This window comes from Lissotriton vulgaris, chromosome 2_1 (genome assembly GCF_964263255.1).
Source record: "Lissotriton vulgaris chromosome 2_1, aLisVul1.2, whole genome shotgun sequence".
NCBI lineage: Eukaryota > Metazoa > Chordata > Amphibia > Caudata > Salamandridae > Lissotriton > Lissotriton vulgaris.
Window position 1 is genome coordinate 1,707,644,582 of NC_141687.1, and position 18,153 is coordinate 1,707,662,734.

General features: G+C 43.2%; 1 protein-coding gene across 5 annotated transcripts in view; it reads right to left on the reverse strand.

Moving 5' to 3' along the window:
* ANO9 (anoctamin 9) overlaps positions 1-18,153 on the reverse strand; it is a 586,191-nt gene that overhangs the window by 22,764 nt on the left and 545,274 nt on the right. For all 5 annotated transcript variants that reach the window (XM_086957696.1, XM_086957699.1, XM_086957698.1 and 2 more), the window contains 4 exons: positions 12,688-12,835; positions 6,497-6,595; positions 5,567-5,660; positions 4,639-4,751 (listed from right to left, as the gene is read on the reverse strand). In XM_086957696.1, coding sequence (XP_086813822.1) covers positions 4,639-4,751; positions 5,567-5,660; positions 6,497-6,595; positions 12,688-12,835 — 454 coding nt within the window. The remainder of the gene's footprint in view (positions 1-4,638; positions 4,752-5,566; positions 5,661-6,496; positions 6,596-12,687; positions 12,836-18,153) is intronic.

Below are 18,153 nucleotides of genomic sequence, written 5' to 3' on the forward strand. Positions count from 1 at the left end.
TTTCCCACCTTTTGGAAATTATATTCTTGATTTGTTTGGAACGAGTGGTAAAGCTTCAAAACAAATGTGAATCTTGTTTGTAATTGTTTCTGATGTTGTGATAACAAAAACTCTCTGCTTTTAGTATTTAATCAAATGATCAAATATTGTAAAACTGTTTCAGAATGCCTTTATTTGGTAAACTGCTCAGCATATTCTTGTAGAGTATCTTCAAAAGAACATTGTTCAGATACTATTAATTTGATCCTCATGAATTGAAAATACTGATGTTTTTTCAGTGCTGTAGGATGAAAATGAGTACACCAATCTATTGTTCCTGTCAGTGCTTTTATGAAGCACCCTTGTTTGCAATGATCCACTCCGTTTGTAAATTTCAACATCTAACAAAGTGATCTTGTCTTTATTATTGTATGAGTGTATTGAATGTTGGAATTTCTACTGTTTAGTTGCACTGTGTTGTCATGTAGGTTCTGCATTCTGTCCATCAATTGTTCTTTTTCCATTTGATAAGAGTCCGACCACATGATGAAAATAGCATTGATTTTTCTCAGATACATTTTCAAATGTTGGCTTCTAGTGATATTGTTATGAATATGTTAGGATTAAAATTTTACCATGGCAATATTAGCATAACCGGGCACCCAAAGTAAATTCCATTGATGTACCATTTTTTTTGTTAAATAAAAAACTTCTGTGCCATTCAAAATAGCTGATACAGAAAAAAATGTAGTAGCTCAATCAGAAGCACTTTGTTAGCTAGTAAGTTTCTGTCTCAGCAAAGCCTAATCAATAATGGCCTCAGTTCTATCCTGATGGGAATTGGATGTATACAAGGCTTTGACATTGATAATACATCGCCAAATCTCTTGGTCAACCCGGCAATCAATGTTTGACAATTTATTCAGAAAATATGTTTTGTCTGTCCCATATGACCTAAATGCCTGTAGAACAGATTGAAGGAAGTAATCAAGGTATCCATTATATTCCTATAGCCTTATTCAAAATGTTTTCCAAATTATTCTGAAAAGATTGTGTGGGGGCACATTTCAATTTCATGTATATTCTTCTGTCGAGATGTCACCATACTTTGGATTCATAAAGATATGTTTAATACCACTAATCGTTCTCCATTGTCTGCTATCATTTTTGGCCAAAGACTTTAACATGTTCCATTTCATTTTGGATAAATTGGATTTTTTTCAAATCTAACTTCGGTTTACTCAAATCTTAGAGTACCAGGGTTTCAAATGTACTCCGTACTTTATGAGAATTGGCACATATAAAAGTACTTTTGAGTTTAAACTCTTTACACCCTTCTTCAGCAGTGTCAGGAGATAAATGTGGTAAGGTGAAAAAAAATATTTGAGCCTTAGATTCTGCATGAATTTAAACATAGCTATTTATGTTTCCAAATTGTTGGTTTGATAGGTAGGAACACATTATGTTCCCTTTTTAAGGCTTTTAGTTGATGTGCTGATAAGGAGTAATCAGAGATGTTAATCACTAAAGGGCTTATTTACAAGCCCCTTGCACCACCGGTGCGTCACTTTTAATAAGGTAAAAAGTGATGTAAATAAACCCCTAGATTGTCTTGCTGCTGTGATGCTTGTGTTACTGTTGATCGCTCACCTTGTCTTTTTCTTTTTCCTCTCCTTGTCTTGGTAAACCGGACGGTTCAGGTCGATGGTTGGCTGCCGAGCTGGTTGACAAAAAGGCACCTTCTGCGATTCCCAGTGTGTCTGTGATGGATCTGAGGACACTATATGGCTTCCCTAAGATGGCTCTTTACTGCTTGTTGAAGGCTCACTTTCACCTAAACTGCTTTCCTCTGAAGAGAATTCGCGTTGCTTTCCTCTGCAATCTTTTTTGGCATAAACTTCTGCCCATGATTATACCCTGTCTAGTTTATGATCAATGGTGTCTCTCTAAAATGTTTTTATCTTACAGCCTTTGATTTCTTTCGTGTATTCTTCTATTTTTTTGTGTTACTGTCACCACAAGTGATCTTGAGTTTTTCTGGTTCTAAAGTTTTAGTTTGCTCTTGTTTGATGCAATGCATTTCAAATTCCAGGTCATTCAAAACTTTGACTTCTTCTTTAATGATAAATATTATTAAATCCAATGAACACTTATTGAGTATTGCATATCATTTGTCTGTGAACTGCTGTTGGACTTGCATAATGTAGGTTCAAAGCAAACATTCAAATCTCCCAGTATTTGTTTAACCATGTAATATTGGATTAAAGTTGTAGCATGTAACCATTGATTTACCTCTTTTTTCATTCAATATTCAAGTTGACGAATAGTCGGTCTTGTTGTATTGGATGTAGAGACTTTTAGCTTGGTCTCTTTGATCAATGAGTACATCTCCACTGCTTGCTCATTGTATACATCAAAGTATCTGCTTGTTTTTATTTGGATTTAGCTATATCATAAGTAACCAAGGTGCCTGAGTAATATCAAGTAGAGGTTTGAAAGTCTTTCAAAATTTGTTTTTACAATTGACACTCAGACAAAACGTTTTTAATGTAAATAAACACTGACCGAAATGTATTTCCTCGTTGTTTCTGATGCAGCAGCAAAAGTGTCCCCTGCTCAAGAACCCTGTTGTGAATAACTCTGAAAGATGCTGTATATCCAATTGATGTACAGACTTGCTGCACACTCACCTTGGAGATGTCCCCACCCAAAAAGTTTAACTGTAAACAACTGAAATATTTCTTCAAATGTCTCAATTTAATTAAATCAATAGGAACATGGAATACAAATGCCCCCCATCATACACTGTTTTTTAGTGCAGTGGGACCCTCCACCTTCTAGTGCCACTGCCTCTGCTGCACCATTGCCAGCATTGACCTTGATCTGCTGCTATGTGCCTCGTCACACCTTCCTTCTCATCTACTGATGTCACTTCTATGGCTGGAAATGAAAAGAAGCTATAAGATGCTCAAACTAGCCCCACACTGGGTCATATCGGCCCAACCTGATCTTAAAGCAGCCTCGAGCCTGCAGCCTACTGTGAAAATGCCAAAGTGTTACAATAGCCAGTATGACCCTGGTGACTGCTGCAAACAATTTGGTGATTTGACTCCACTTCCCACAAACCTCGGTGTCAATGTGCATCAAATAGTCATTCATCAGTCACTCAGGATATCCCCTCTCAGAATCTGGCCCCATTCATTTGGTGGTTTGTACCACCTGTTGGTAAGCAGTCTCTCTAGGACTACAAGTGACAAAGGTCTTCCTAACCAGGCACTTCAGCCTGTATGACTCCCTTGCACACAGTCTCATTCAGGGGCAAACGCACGCTGAGCCTCCCAGAGAAGAGCTCATGGTTGATCTAATTCACAGTAGGATTAACCTGTTCCAGCGCACATTCATTTTTAGATCTGATGCTAAAAGATAATGTCCCCATGAATTATTTTTATAGGTAATAATATGAAAATAAAAGTGACATGTAGAATTTAATCAGATGGTCTATTTTTATCTTTCCTTAAATTTAATTCAAGGGAAGTATTTCTTATAGAATATTGTGATCTTAGGCAAGCTGAACTTACATGGTACTTCAATTCTGCCAAAACTATGAGATGTTCTAAAGATCTGCCAAGAACTTCAAAACTCAAACTTCCTCACCCTTCAATGAAACACGAATTTCCATTAGATTAAAGAGATCCGAGTTTGGTCCTATCTAGTTTTCTCTGAACTAGTTTCTACAACTTGCCCAGTGTAAATATATAGTCGTAACACTGTCTTAAGAGAAAGAATCCGGGCATTCTCAGGGGTTCCATGCCAACTAGTAAATATTGTAAATGGAAAGCAACTCAGAAATACAATCGAAGATGTAAAGTTAATGTCAACTCAGTCTGCATCTGGAGGAAAATTGCAGGGATTTGCGGATTGGGGGAAAGGGCTTCCTCACATTTGTGATTGCTCTGGGACTTAGCAGCTCGGTTCAAATTATGTGCCGTTGATTGAACTGGCTGTACAGGGCTTTGGGCATATTCAGGCATTTCCCCACTGGAACAATTCTTCCTTAAGGGCAGTGTGGTGGTCTCAAATCACAAGCTGATTTAAGTTTCCGTGAGAGCCACTTCCTTCAAATAGTTTTACTTGGCAATGTAATATGGTTCACTCATTCCCATATATGTGCAGTTAAGGGTAGTGCTGTCCCTCTGCCTAGTTTTCTAGAGCCTTAGGAACCTGTAACCCTATGAGAGTGAGTAGTTATGCATCCTCATTCGATGTTAAACCTTGTTCATGTGTGGCTGTTACTGTCTGTGTTTCTATTTTCTGTTGCAGGTTCCTGCTGCTGGATCCATAGCTCTTGTATTTTCTTTTGGGTTTACTCTTGGTAGCGCTAGGGATATTTCACACAATTCTTCTTTGAGCTACATCCCCAAAACCTTGAACCTGTAACCCCATGAGAGTGATTAGTTATGTATCCCCAGTCTATGTTAAACCTTGTTCATGTGTGGCAGTTACTGTCTTTGTTACAGTACAGGCTCTGCCTACTGACAGCCAGGATACATGGGAGAGTAAAAGGCCTGGTGAATTACACGAGAGCGACCCTCCAGTTAAAAGTAGATCCCCTCTCCCCTCGAGAGGACGCTCGTCGGCTGTTCCCTCCATGGCACTCACCTGAGTTCTTCCAGTAATTCCTGGTGCTTCGTTTCCAGGGCTGTGTTTTTTACTGACTGGGGGATATCCGGCACAAACCAAGCAGCAATAAACTTAATGCAAACCACCACGTGCTGAAAAAAAGCGGGAAAATGCGTTAGAGCATTTACTTATCAGACATGGGGGGCGTCTTCCATCCCACAATTCCAAGGCCAGGACAAATGACGCATTATTCAGATGGACCCCAACCTCAGATAGGAAATGGATGGGCCAACTGCTGAGGCAGTTACCAATGCAGCAGTACATCCCAAAGGCATATTACAGCAAAAGCACAGGGCCTGAAGGCAGACTAAGAGTAACATAGCATTGGTTTAAATTAACTTGTCACACCCGATGACCAATGGCGTCTCTCTCTTCAAAGGCGGAGCAGCGTCGCCCCACTGCTTATAGAGCAGTGAAAAGAGAAAAAAATAAAATTATAAAAAGGTTATTATGGTTTTATGTTTTGTTGCTGCGGGCTGGGGAATGGCTGGGCAGGGCTGGGGCCTCAGGGTGGGAAGAGGAGAGTATTGTGCACACTAAGTGCGCATGACTGCTTTGCTGGCCGTTTTCGGCCGGCCAAGCAGCCATGCTCACTTTGCATATTCCCTACCAGGCTGTACCGGACAGCCTGGGGGAAAATATGCATAGGCTCCCTGTTGTGATTTGAGGACCGATTCACAGAGCTTCGACCAATCACAACACTGCACTGCAGTGTTGTGATTGGCTCAGGGGAGCCTTTGTGCTAGGTTCTTCCTGCAGCTTCTTGCGGAGGAGAGAAGCGGAGGAGAGAGATGCTGCTGTGGGAAAGGGAAAGTGTTTTTTTGTTTTTATATTCCCCCCGACCTCCCCGCCCCATTTCCTACCAGCCACCACTGCCCTTGACAGCCTTTCAAGATGTGTCTTTTACCTCAAACACAATCACAAATGCCAGGCGGGCCGCGAAGATGTGCCAGAACTGCACAGAGAAGTTATAGTCATCAGCATTTCGGTAATCACGATACCTGTGGGGGAAGGAAGTATGAATTTAGAAGACAGGCAGACAAAACTACTGAAAGTAGTGTTCAATAAACAGTAGGGCTGGGCAGAGGTCCTCCCCTATGTGGAACTCTGCGATGTGACCAAAAACCTTTGCCATACTACACAGTGTCCCACAAGCAGCGGTGGGCGTTAGATTGCGCCGTTCGCACTGATTTTTAGCACTGGGTCTTTGTCCTGCAATAAAAAATATGTATCATCAGCATCATGCACAGTGCAAGAGGGCACTCCTTCTTTATGCCGCTCGAGTAGATGTTCTACTCGAGAGGCAGCTTCTTCAATGCGAACCAATGTTTTCTCAATGCGAGCGGTTGCGACCATCCGCGAACGCCCACGTTGAGAAATCTCGCGGAGAGGTGGTCTGGAGTAGGATTTTCCGCACTCGCCAACTTAATGTTGGTGAGTGTGAGCGAGTAAAAAACTCAGCTCTGGGTTTTTCAAAACTCTGCGCGCTAGGAAGATGAAGGGAGGCCAGAAAAAAAGTGGCAGGTTATTAGGTATGAATAAAAAATAAACTCCTAACATGGAGACCAAACACAAGGGAAGGAAAAACCACTTCTTTACCACAGTAACCAACCCTTAGAACAGCTGTTCATTGCCAGTTTGGAAGGAAAATATCGTGGCACTGAACTTACCAATGAACCAAGAACATAGTTACGAACTGACCTCAAATCTGCTGACTTTTAACAACTCAGCCTAACCACAAGACCATAATGCTTGCAGATGGCACCTGCTTGCTTGAGGTGCAGGGCAAGCCACGAACGGAAGCTTCCCAGGCAGCGATGAGGGTTCCATACTGTACCTGCAATGGGAGACGTTCGCACTGGAGAGCTCGCTGTCACCCTTGAAGTCCCTGGTCTGGAATACTGACAGGCTGTTGTTAATGTAACCAGTTAAACAGCTGCAGGGAAGAGAAGAGAGAACACAGCCGATGAACACACGGTCGTAGGACTGAATACCTGCTCCGCGAGGCTCTGCGCTCATTTCAAATCCCTCCCTTCTAACACTGTGCAAGAGAATACAGGGTGGAGGAGGGTGAGAGAGAGTGTGTGTTTGTGTGTGCAAACCCATGCACACGAGCACTCACACATGTGTACAAGAGTGCACAGGGTAGAGGAGGGTGAGAGAGAGTGTGTGTTTGTGTGTGCAAACCCATGCACACGAGCACTCACACACGTGTGCAAGAGTGCACAGGGTGGAAGAGGGTGAGAGAGTGTATTTGTGTGTGCACTCCCATGCGCTCAATGACTCACACATGTGTGCAAGAGAGCACAGGGTGGAAGAGGGTGAGAGAGAGAGGATGTTTGTGTGTGCACACCTATGCACACAAGGACTCACATGTGTGCAAGAGAGCACAGGGTGGAAGAGGATGAGAGAGAGAGATTGCGTCTGTGTGTGAACACCCATGCACACAAGGACTCACACACATGTGCAAGAGAGCACAGGGTGTGTAGTCTCATTCCTATATTACCAATAGGCTCTGCACATTGGAATAATATATACTATAGATGTGACTTAGGACTTATGTTGACTAGGTCTCTATCAAAATATATTAGACTTAATTGTGAGTGCCAGCTAGCTCAGAGGTCATTAGAAACTTTCTCGAGTTCACAAGAAGCGATTTAGTTTCTGACAACTGCATAAACATGACAACTTTGTTTCCCCAAAATAAAACTGATCTTCAGAGTCGTGGAAATAATAGATAGATATTTCACTCAGTTAATCGTGCTTGCTTTGTTTCACCAGAGGTGCAGAGAAATAGATAGACGGGCGTTTTCAATAAAAGGATTTATTGAACAGTCTTCTTTCTCAAGCATAAGAAATGAACTGCTACAATCGTAAAACTGGTTGCAAAATAAAATGCATACAGTAAAAAGAGTAGAATAAAATAATACTGTAAGAGCATTGTATGGTGCCTAGACCATAGATAAATACATACATAAATAACAGAGGCTAAAAGTACTCAACTGGTGCTTCTAAAATACGCCTACCCCGATGTACCTAACCTAAGCGTAGTACGAGGGAAAAAGTAAGTGTGGTGTAGCATAAATGTAATATTCTTTGCCAAGAATCTGTCCAAGATTTCTGTTAGGGTCTAATCAGCTCCGTACCTTGATTTGGAATGAAGAAGGTCAGGCTCAGGACTCGATTTGCCAACACCCTGCAAGGGTAGCTTGGAAACACTGGAGCTGAATTTCTCGGCAAGAGAAAAGACAGCGTCTCTCTCAGTGCGTCTGCTGGAGGGTCGGCTTCCTTCAGCACTTGCAGTAGCAGGACGCGTCGGGCAAGTAGATAGTCAAACTGCTCCAAATCACTGTGCGTTTGCTATGGCGAGTGTGGGCATATTTATACCTTGAAGGTGCCGAGATTGACGTAAAGGTGGACATAATAATGTCATCAAAGAGTCTTAGTTCTTTAAAAACTCCATGAGTTCTTGGACAAGTCAGTATTCAAGCAAGGAGAAGTCCCTAGCTGCTGAAGCCAAGTTTTCCAAGAAATCGTTGTAGATTTTCGGAACTGGTGAAAGTAGCCCTGCCGTATTTGGACTGCATGAGCTATGTCTAAATATGGTTATGATTCTTATGCCTATTAAGGACATGGTGATTTATACCTATATAAGGGCATGAATCTGGAAAATTACAATAGGGTCCTAAAATGTTCTACAACAGGTGGAAGAGGGTGAGAGAGTGCATCTGTGTGCGCACACCCATGCACGCAGGTACTCACACATGGGTGCAAGAGAGCACTGGGTGGAAGAGGGTGAGAGCGTGCCTATTTGTGTATGTACACAAGTACTCACACACTTGTGCAAGAGAGCACAGGGCGGAAGAGTGTGCATTTGTGTGTGCACACCCATGCACACAAGTTCTCACACACATGTGCAAGAGAGCACAGGGCGGAAGAGGGTGAGAGAGAGAGAGAGAGTGCGCGTTTGTGTGTGCACACCCATGCACACAAGTTATCACACAAATGTGCAAGAGAGCACAGGGTGGAAGAGGGTGAGAGAGAGTGTGCGTTTGTTTTTACATACCCATGCATACAAGTACTCACACACATGTGCAAGAGAGCAAAGGGTGGAAGAGGGTGAGAGAGAGTGCACATGTGTGTGTGCACACAAGTACTCACACATGTGTACTACATTTGTATGTCTTCCACTGCTTAGCAATTCCAACCTTTTATCTTCTTTCCGGAGTGCAGTCACTGCTCTCCCCTCACATCAGCGAATCACTAATTGTACTGAGTCATCATTAATACGGAAACATTGTGGCTACTGACCCACTGATGAATCGCAACACTTGATGGTGCACCAATAATAATGATACATTAATGATACATGACCACCAGCTATATAAAGCGATTTCTCATAGAGCTTTAGTGATGTAACCGACAAAGAACAACTATTGACACTGATCAAATATTCATACTGAGCCTCCAATAGCACCAAAACATTGATAATGATCTTACACGGTAATAACATTGAGCCACCACTGATAACACTGAGCCACAGATGATACTGAACCAGCACAGATACTGACCATTGTGAACATCAGGTCCCTAATCACAGTGAGCCAATGATAATGCTGAGCTAGCGCCACTCTTAATCCTGAGACACTGATAACACTCAGCCACCTTTACTAGATTCACTGATAGCTTTGAGCCAGTCAACAGAAGGAGGCATTGATGGTACTGAGCCACAGATGGTAGTGAGAAATATATCTCACTGAGATGATAAAATGATTCTGAACCAGTGTTACTACTGAGCTATCGATGAAACTTAGCTATTGATATAGTCAATACTCTGGATACTAGTTCGTGGCACTCCTGAAAGTAATATCTGATACATTAATAAAAATGATTGCTAAGTAGTGATAACTATTGGTATAATGTAATATTGAGTGTGTAAAAGTTCAATGTAATTCTGGTATATGACATATTAGTAGTTCAGGGGTTTGTTGAAGAGATTTGTATGCCATTGCTCTCTACACCACCTTACTCAAAACCAAGGCACCCTAAGGCACCGCACCTAAGCCAACTACTTTGCACCATCGCACTTTTCACCACTAAACTCTACAATGTCTACTCGGTACCACTGCACTCTACGCCACTGTATTCAACTCTGCACCACTCTACTTTACATCACTTCACTCTAGGCCACTCTGCTCCAATCCACTCTACAATGAAAAGAGTTCGCCAGACATAGGTCTGGACAGCCTAATGCACTGCGCTCATCACTCAAAAGAGTGTAAAACAAAAAGCCTTTGGTGATTTTCAGTAAAGTTAAACAATTCTACGACACTCCACTCCATGATACTCCACTCTATCATGCTCTAATTCGTTAAACTCTGGTCCACTGTGACTCTACTCCTTTCTATGCCATTCCACTTTACAGAACTCTAAAACACTATACTCCAATCTATGCCATTCTATGGCACTACTCAACTCTACGATGCCCAATGTAACCCCTTCTATGCCACTCCATGCCACTTTACTCCACTCTACTCTATGGCAATCTACTTCGCTGTACGACACTCTACTCCACACCCTCTACACTACTCCACAGGACATTATGCCCCTCCACTCTGTGACACTCTACTCAACTCTGACACAGTGCTCCGCTTGACACCACTCAACTCTACGCCCTTCCACTCAACGACACTCTACTCTCTTCATGACACTCATTAACACTGTACGCTACTCCATGACACTCCATTTCAATCCTCCCCTCTCCACGCCACTCAACTTCCCTGTATGCCGCTCTACACCACTCCATTACACTCCACTCTACTCCACTTTATGACACTCCACTCCACGCCTCTCTCCTTTAACCTACTAACTTTTAGCCATGCTGAACAGCAGCCACTCTGGTGTATAGCATCACAAAAACACATTGCCATAGCCAATAGCGCTTCCATAGGCAAGACCAATTGGCTTTGCCAGTGCTTGTTACAATTTTTGCGAATGTCTCGAGATTAGTCTCTCAGTATCCACTGATGGCCATCCTGGATATCAAAATGAGTGGAGATAGACCACACACAATAAGAGCAGACCTCATTAACAAGAGACTGAAAGAAATCTTAATTACAGAATGATTTGGTAACAGATGATTGCATTTTGGGAAGCTTTAAGGCTAGGATGGGGATTTAGACTGTAGCTTGGTGACAGCATTATGACGTTTATGGCAAATGTTTGACAGTAACTGAGAACCCAACTAAGCATATTTTTAGGAGACAGTTCATTGTGGCCACCACATTTTGCTATCAAGAATGCATGGTGGTAATGTCTTCAGATGAAAACACAATAATGTGATAAGGGTAATGGAAGTCAGCTATACATAAATCTCTTGCTACGCGTTGGATACACCTTGTAATAGAGAAACCCTCTGGGTTCGGCTCACATCAAACAAAGTAATTTAGTGGAGTCAATCAAGATTTGATAAACTCATGATGTCCCATTAAGAGATGACCGGGTGTTTGGTAATTTTCACAGGCGTAGCATACTACCATGCAGCTATTTAAAAGGCACAGCAAGATTAGCTGGCTGGCCAAACAATTTGATATTGGATAGTGCCTATGAGCCGCCAGATCATACTTCTATATTCATGAGGCTGAGGGCATGAGATACAGGTGTCAAGCAATGTTTGAAGGAACTGATGAGTTTGGTTCTGCGCCAGAAAGCGCATGATGATAGTGTACCCTTACCTTCTGCCCTGTACGTGTCTCAGAGGGTAGTATACTCTATACTTCACTTTTTATGTTGGTGTATGGACCTGTTATAGTCCAGGAAAAAGAAGGGGACATCTATAAGTAAGACAGACATTACTACTTTGGTCGTCTTTGAATGGTGGAGTTAAAGGCCCCCACCACTCTCTCAGGCATTGAAGAAAAAGCTACTTACTTTCTGTAACAATCTTTCTGGTGGATACTCTATCTACCTGAAGTTTTATCACTGATCCCTCCTGCCTCCCAGATCTGAAGGATGGTCATAGGCCTTAGTAACTGTGCACACACCTGGCATCATGTCTGGAACCAAACACCAAAGATATCCCTCATGATGGTCAGTAACAGAGGCTTAAAACCTGACTATCTGGGAGGGGACATCTCTAATAATGCACTGTGTTAAACGACAATTGGAAAAATAGATATTAAAGAGTTAATGTCTATTTTTCCAAATGTCTTTGAGAGAATGCAAAGGAAGCAAGCTCCGGATCTGCATTGCAAAGCTTACCGAACAAAGGGAATGGAGATCAATGCACCAGGGTGGGCGATATATGGCTTAACTGATGTCATGCTGGCATCATTTCTGGCACCTAGATGGAGCCGGCGCTCCCTCCCAGCACTGGAGACCTATGAAAAGTTTCCAGATGTAGTCTGGCACCTGGGGATATTCAACAGATGAGGAGTTGCAGCTCGAAGCATCAATTAGAGAGACTTTGTTGCATCCATTTTGTCTGCAGATAGTGGTGCATTGGTTTACCTAGGTCATCGGAGCCAGTCTGGATCCTGGTTTGTTCTGGCCCGGCCCTAGTCTTACCAACACTACAGGGTGTCCCTAGCCTGAGGCTGGACACAATGGAGGAGTAGGGGCCAAGCTCAATGTATAAGCATGATACACACGCCCAAACATACATAGGTAGGTTTGGGCAGAGCAGACGATGAGGTCAGACTGATGCTACAGAGAGGTCAGACTAAGGATTAAGGAAGGTCAGGCCTGAATTATAGGCAAGTCCTTTAAACCGTAATTGGAGGGCAGCCTACGGGTATAAAAGATCGGATTTTGTACATAGGGAGGTCTACGGGGGACTTGCGGAAGTCAGATTTTAGGCTTGGGAAGGTCAGGAAGTGGACATACAGTGATCAGTGTGGGGCAGAGGAGTCATAACGGGGCCCTTGAATGTTACAAACGCGGTACTGGAAGTAAGCTTAGAAGTCAAGTCAAGAGGTTAGAGATAAATGGTGAACGAGTAGAGAAGGTTGAGTACACTGAGTCACTTACTCAATGTCAGAGGTGTTGCTGGACGCACAGGGTCCATAGAAGTATTTGTAAATGATTCTTGGGATGAAATCAGAGGTGATAGCAATCACCAGCCCATTGGAGATGACAGCGAGAACCCCGATCGCCTCCAGGACCTGCAGCCATATACCTGTAAGGTAAAGTAGAGTGGGTGAGAGGAAGCAAAGAAGGAATACAAACAATAACCAGACCCATCCCAGAATAGGGACAGTGAAAGATGCTTAGAAACGCAGGGCAGTGACCCACTGCCCTACAGGAATCAGAAACAGTAAGAAACATCCCTCAGAATTCACAACAGTGACAGCATGCCCCCATGAATCAGGGTGGTAACACGGATCCCTTTAAATTCGGGCAAAGTAACACCCACATTACTCTGTAATCAATGGTAGTGACACACCTCCTTAAAAAATCAGGACAGTGGCATCTGCAGCCCTTGGGACTCAGTGACAGAATGAAATCCTTCAAGGTTCAGTGAGTGGCTAAAAGCTCCTCTTCGGAATCGGTGCAGTGACACGCGTTTCACAGGGATTAGGCACAGTACCACTCGTTTGCTTCAGGAAATAGATGATTGTAGATATCCTGGCAGTGATACCTACATCCATCAGCAGTCATGGTCCGAAACATGCCTTAGATGTCCTGATGCAGTGACACACATCGCTTAGGAATCGTGGCAGTGACTCCTGAATCCTGGGAAACTGATAGTAACACCCATAGCCCACATTGAAAAAGACTTCAGTTTCCGGGGTAATGACACCCACTTCCTCTTGGGAACTGAGAACAGTGAGAAAGATTCCCCAAAAACTGTGCAAACAATCCTTCAGGAATATTGAACATTCCTTGGAAACCAAAGGTAGTAAAATACTCATCTCTGAGAAATCAGGGTAGGTAACAACCACAGCCTGCAGACATTAGAAGCGAGGTGTAATGTGTGACATTTCAGACCCTGCAGTACTCATGGAATCAAACACAGGGCTCCCCTAATCAGTTCGGGGTCTGGGAGACAGGTGAAACTCAGGGGAGATTCAGCACATTTTGCAGCGAGGGTCCCATTCCAGTAGACAATAACACTTAATTATTTAAAGATTACATATCAAGACATGAGGCATGGATTTGTATGTCTATAATATGACTTCGCCAAACAATAGAAAACGAGGACTATAGAACACAAACAGTCTGAACCAAATAAAAAAAGATGGATGTAAATAAATTGATGGTGCCGATGCACATCAATTAACAGAGCCCCATTGAGAGATCCCCAAAGATATAATTAAGTGGCTGAAATCACTTAGGGAATAAAAAGTGGGTTTTCCGAGGAAGAAGAAAGATCAAGCAGTGTTGTGAGGGTGCACTACCACAGGCTTTCACTAGGTGTCCCTTGGCACCTCTTTTGGCCTCATAGGGTACTGCACCCTGCAGCCCACATGTGCCCCAGATTGCAGTGAGCAGAGTCCAGGAAGTGGTAAGGAGACAGACTAGTGCTGTCTCTTCCCAAGACAAAAAGTTGTCTAAAAAATAATTTTCACTTTCTGTGTTTACTGTCTATGCCTGTGGTTGTTACAGTTAAAAATTGTAGTTTTAGCCTGCCTGTAATTGCATATTTTATCACCTGTGTTGTGTTTTAAATGTGTGGTTTTCCCTGCCCATGATTGCCTTCATTTAGTGTGTTGAATTGTGGGATTTGCAGTCCAACCTCTGTAGTTTGTTTGTCCCTCTCATTCCTTTGTGACATATCTGTTCTCCCTCCAAATCTCTCCTTTGCTCTGTGTGCTCAAACAGGGCACCCCCAACCACCATTTTGTGTGCACAAGCCAGTGAGGCCGCAACCCCCCCCCCCCCCCCCCCCCCCCCCCCCCCCCCCCCCCAGCAACAGAGATTTTTTACATCAGAGGGTGCTTCTGTGAGCTGTTTAAACTATATTTACTGGGGCCTGTGCACTTTGTTTTTTGGCCAGCAGGGGGAGTAAAGCTTTATTCAAACAGTATTGTTAGATTTCGAGTTAGTGAAGCCTTTACCTGCTGAAGTCCAAAGTTGTGGATTGAGCCTGTCTGTCTCCTAGGAGATTCTGAACAGGAGCAAGCAGCTGCCCAGACCCCACCCCCAGGCCAGCAGAACATTGGCTATTCAACTACCAGGCAAGTCTGAGCCCTCCTCTCACACCTACCCAGGCCCCTGAAGGCCTTGCTGGGTGCACCCCAAATAATTCTCCTCCATCTTGGGAGTTTCAGCCCACATGTGCCGCAGATTGCAGTGAGCAGAGTCCAGGAAGTGGTAAGGAGACAGACTAGTGCTGTCTCTTCCCAAGACAAAAGGTTGTTTAAAAAACTATTTTCACTTTCTGTGTTTACTGTTTATGCCTGTGGTTGTTACAGTTAAAAATTGTAGTTTTAGCCTGCCTGTAATTGCATATTTTATCACCTGTTGTTGTGTTTTAAATGTTAAATGTGTGGTTTTCCCTGCCCATGATTGCCTTCATTTAGTGTGTTGAATTGTGGGATTTGCAGTCCAACCTCTGTAGTTTGTCCCTCTCATTCCTTTGTGACAAATCTGTTTTCCCTCCAAATTTCTCCTTTGCTCTGTGCTTAGGCCTGTGTGCTCAAACAGTGAACCCCCACCCACCATTTTGTGTTCACAAGCCAGTGAGGCCAGCCCCCCTGCCCCCCAGCTCCCCACCCCCACCCCCAGCAACAGGGATTTTCTACATCAGAGGGTGCTTCTGTGAGCTGTTTAAACTGTATTTACTGGGGCCTGTGCACTTCGTTTTTTGGCCAGCAGGGGGAGTAAAGCTTTATTCAAACAGTATTGTTAGATTTCGAGTTAGTGAAGCCTTTACCTGCTGAAGTCCAAAGTTGTGGATTGAGCCTGTCTGTCTCCTAGGAGATTCTGAACAGGGGCAAGCAGCTGCCCAGACCCCACCCCCAGGCCAGCAGACCATTGGCTATTCAGCTACCAGGCAAGTCTGAGCCCTCCTCTCACACCTGCCCAGGCCCCTGAAGGCCCTGCTGGGTGCACCCCAAATCATTCTCCTCCATCTTGTGAGTTGCAGCCCACATTTGCCCCAGATTGCAGTGAGCAGAGTCCAGGAAGTGGTAAGGAGACAGACTAGTGCTGTCTCTTCCCAAGACAAAAAGTTGTCTAAAAAATAATTTTCACTTTCTGTGTTTACTGTCTATGCCTGTGGTTGTTACAGTTAAAAATTGTAGTTTTAGCCTGCCTGTAATTGCATATTTTATCACCTGTGTTGTGTTTTAAATGTGTGGTTTTCCCTGCCCATGATTGCCTTCATTTAGTGTGTTGAATTGTGGGATTTGCAGTCCAACCTCTGTAGTTTGTTTGTCCCTCTCATTCCTTTGTGACAAATCTGTTTTCCCTCTAAATTTCTCCTTTGCTCTGTGCTTAGGCCTGTGTGCTCAAACAGTGCCCCCCCAGCCACCATTTTGTGTTCACAAGCCAGTGAGGCCAGACCCCCTGCCCCCCTGCACTATCCTTTTTCTATCAAAATTAACAGACTAACATGTTCACTTCTCTGAATTCAATAGTCCATATTCAACTATACTAATATACTGCCCAAATAACTGAATAACATATCTACTACTCAAATTACTTCATAGTTATACTATACTAATTTTCAACACTAATCCTTAATGAGTTCCGGAGTGGCGTGCTACTCGCCAAAAAAGCGCTTCAACACCCATCAGGGGCAACAAGTGCTATATGAATGCAAATCTTTCTTCCCCTTTTATCCATACGCTATCCTTCTCACTCCAAGTAACAGACTAATATCCACCATTGAAATTACCTCATAATTCACCATATTAATTCACCACTAATCCTTTATAGGCTCCCTGAATAGCATGCGTCAACAAGCAAGCGATAGATAAATACTAACCTTTGTCCTACTCTATCCTTCTGCTATCATTCCAAATCCAAATAACTAACTAACCTATCCACCAATTAAAATGTACTTGCATGTTTCACTATACTAATTCAACACTAATCCTCTGTGGGTCCTGGAGTAGCGTGCTACCCGCCGAACAAGCGCTTCGACGCCTCGTCAGGGGTAGTAAGCGCTATATAAATGCAATTACAATACAATACAATTACAATACAAAGTGAAGTGAAGTGAAGCAGATTTATAGAGCACGTGGTTATCCGGAGGCGTCCCAGCGCTGTAGAGCAGAGGCTACTGAGTAGAAAATGCTAAGGTAAAAATGAACACAATCATTACAATCAAAGCCAGTCCAGGGGTGTTCTGTTTTTCTATTGTACAGATTTGTTTATAGAATATTGATTGTAATGATTGTGTTCATTTTTGTATTTGTTATAATATTTAAAAAAAAACTTTTTCTACTTTGAACGACCAAGGACAAAAATAAACAAAATAAGAATATGAAAAAATGTAAATGATATAAAATATATGAAGGTATGCAAAAAAATAAAGACAATGGAAAATCATTCTGTTTAATGTCACTGTTGTGAACAAATGCATAAGATTAATTGAGAAGAACAAGGTTTTGATGTAAAGCATTGATAGACTATGAGGGAGGATATTTAGCTGTGTGTTGTCTCTTTCCCCTCTTCTCCCTAGTCTTAAAGTATTTCCTACAGAGGGAGTCCCCCATTTTTGCAGTAGCACCTAAAGTTCCCACCTGCCTGGGAGTTAATGTGCCTATGGGCAGGGATGTGGCTGTGTCCTCCGGTGGGTGGCAGCCTTGATGCATATCAGAGACGAGGACATTTTTGAAGCTCACCGCCTTGATGTGCCACTTCATTAGCCACCCTGTCAAGGAGGGAGGTGCCACCTACTTCCCACCCAGGCCTTTGTTTCTAACTCCTGTAAGTGTTCACGCCTCCTGGCAGGGGGTCATATTCCTGTCTTGGGAGTAGCAGCTTGTAGGTTGTCAGCCAGGGCACAGGATCGGCCGGGGCAACCAGTGGGCAAACTCTAAGGTAGCCACCTGGGTGCATGTCACATTACATCTGACTTTAGAATAAGGTCAGGTTTAATGAGACAAGTTGTATGATACAAAACATGACACATTTCAGTGGGACCATAATGGAACTGGCTACTTCAGGGTGCCAGAGTGCTAACCCATGTTTGTCTATCGCCCCTGAACACTTATAGTAGCCCTTATAGGAAAGAGGCTACTATAGGAACATAGATGCTTGCACCTATATGTCCACACCTTAAATATAATGCCCCTGCCTCCTGGGCTCAGGAGGCCTACCTTAGGGTTGACTGACATATTAAAAATAGGTGCTGTGAGCTTGCCACTCATAGTGAGGGCAAAGTCGAATTGGATCAGTTTGCACTGCTCCTGCAGTCTGCGATGGCAGGCCTGCTGTCATCTACTTACTTGGGTCACTCAGGGTGGCACAATCAGTGCTTTAGGCCCTCGTGACCCTTTTAACTTCCATGCCCTTTGTACTACTGGTACCACTTACAGGGAC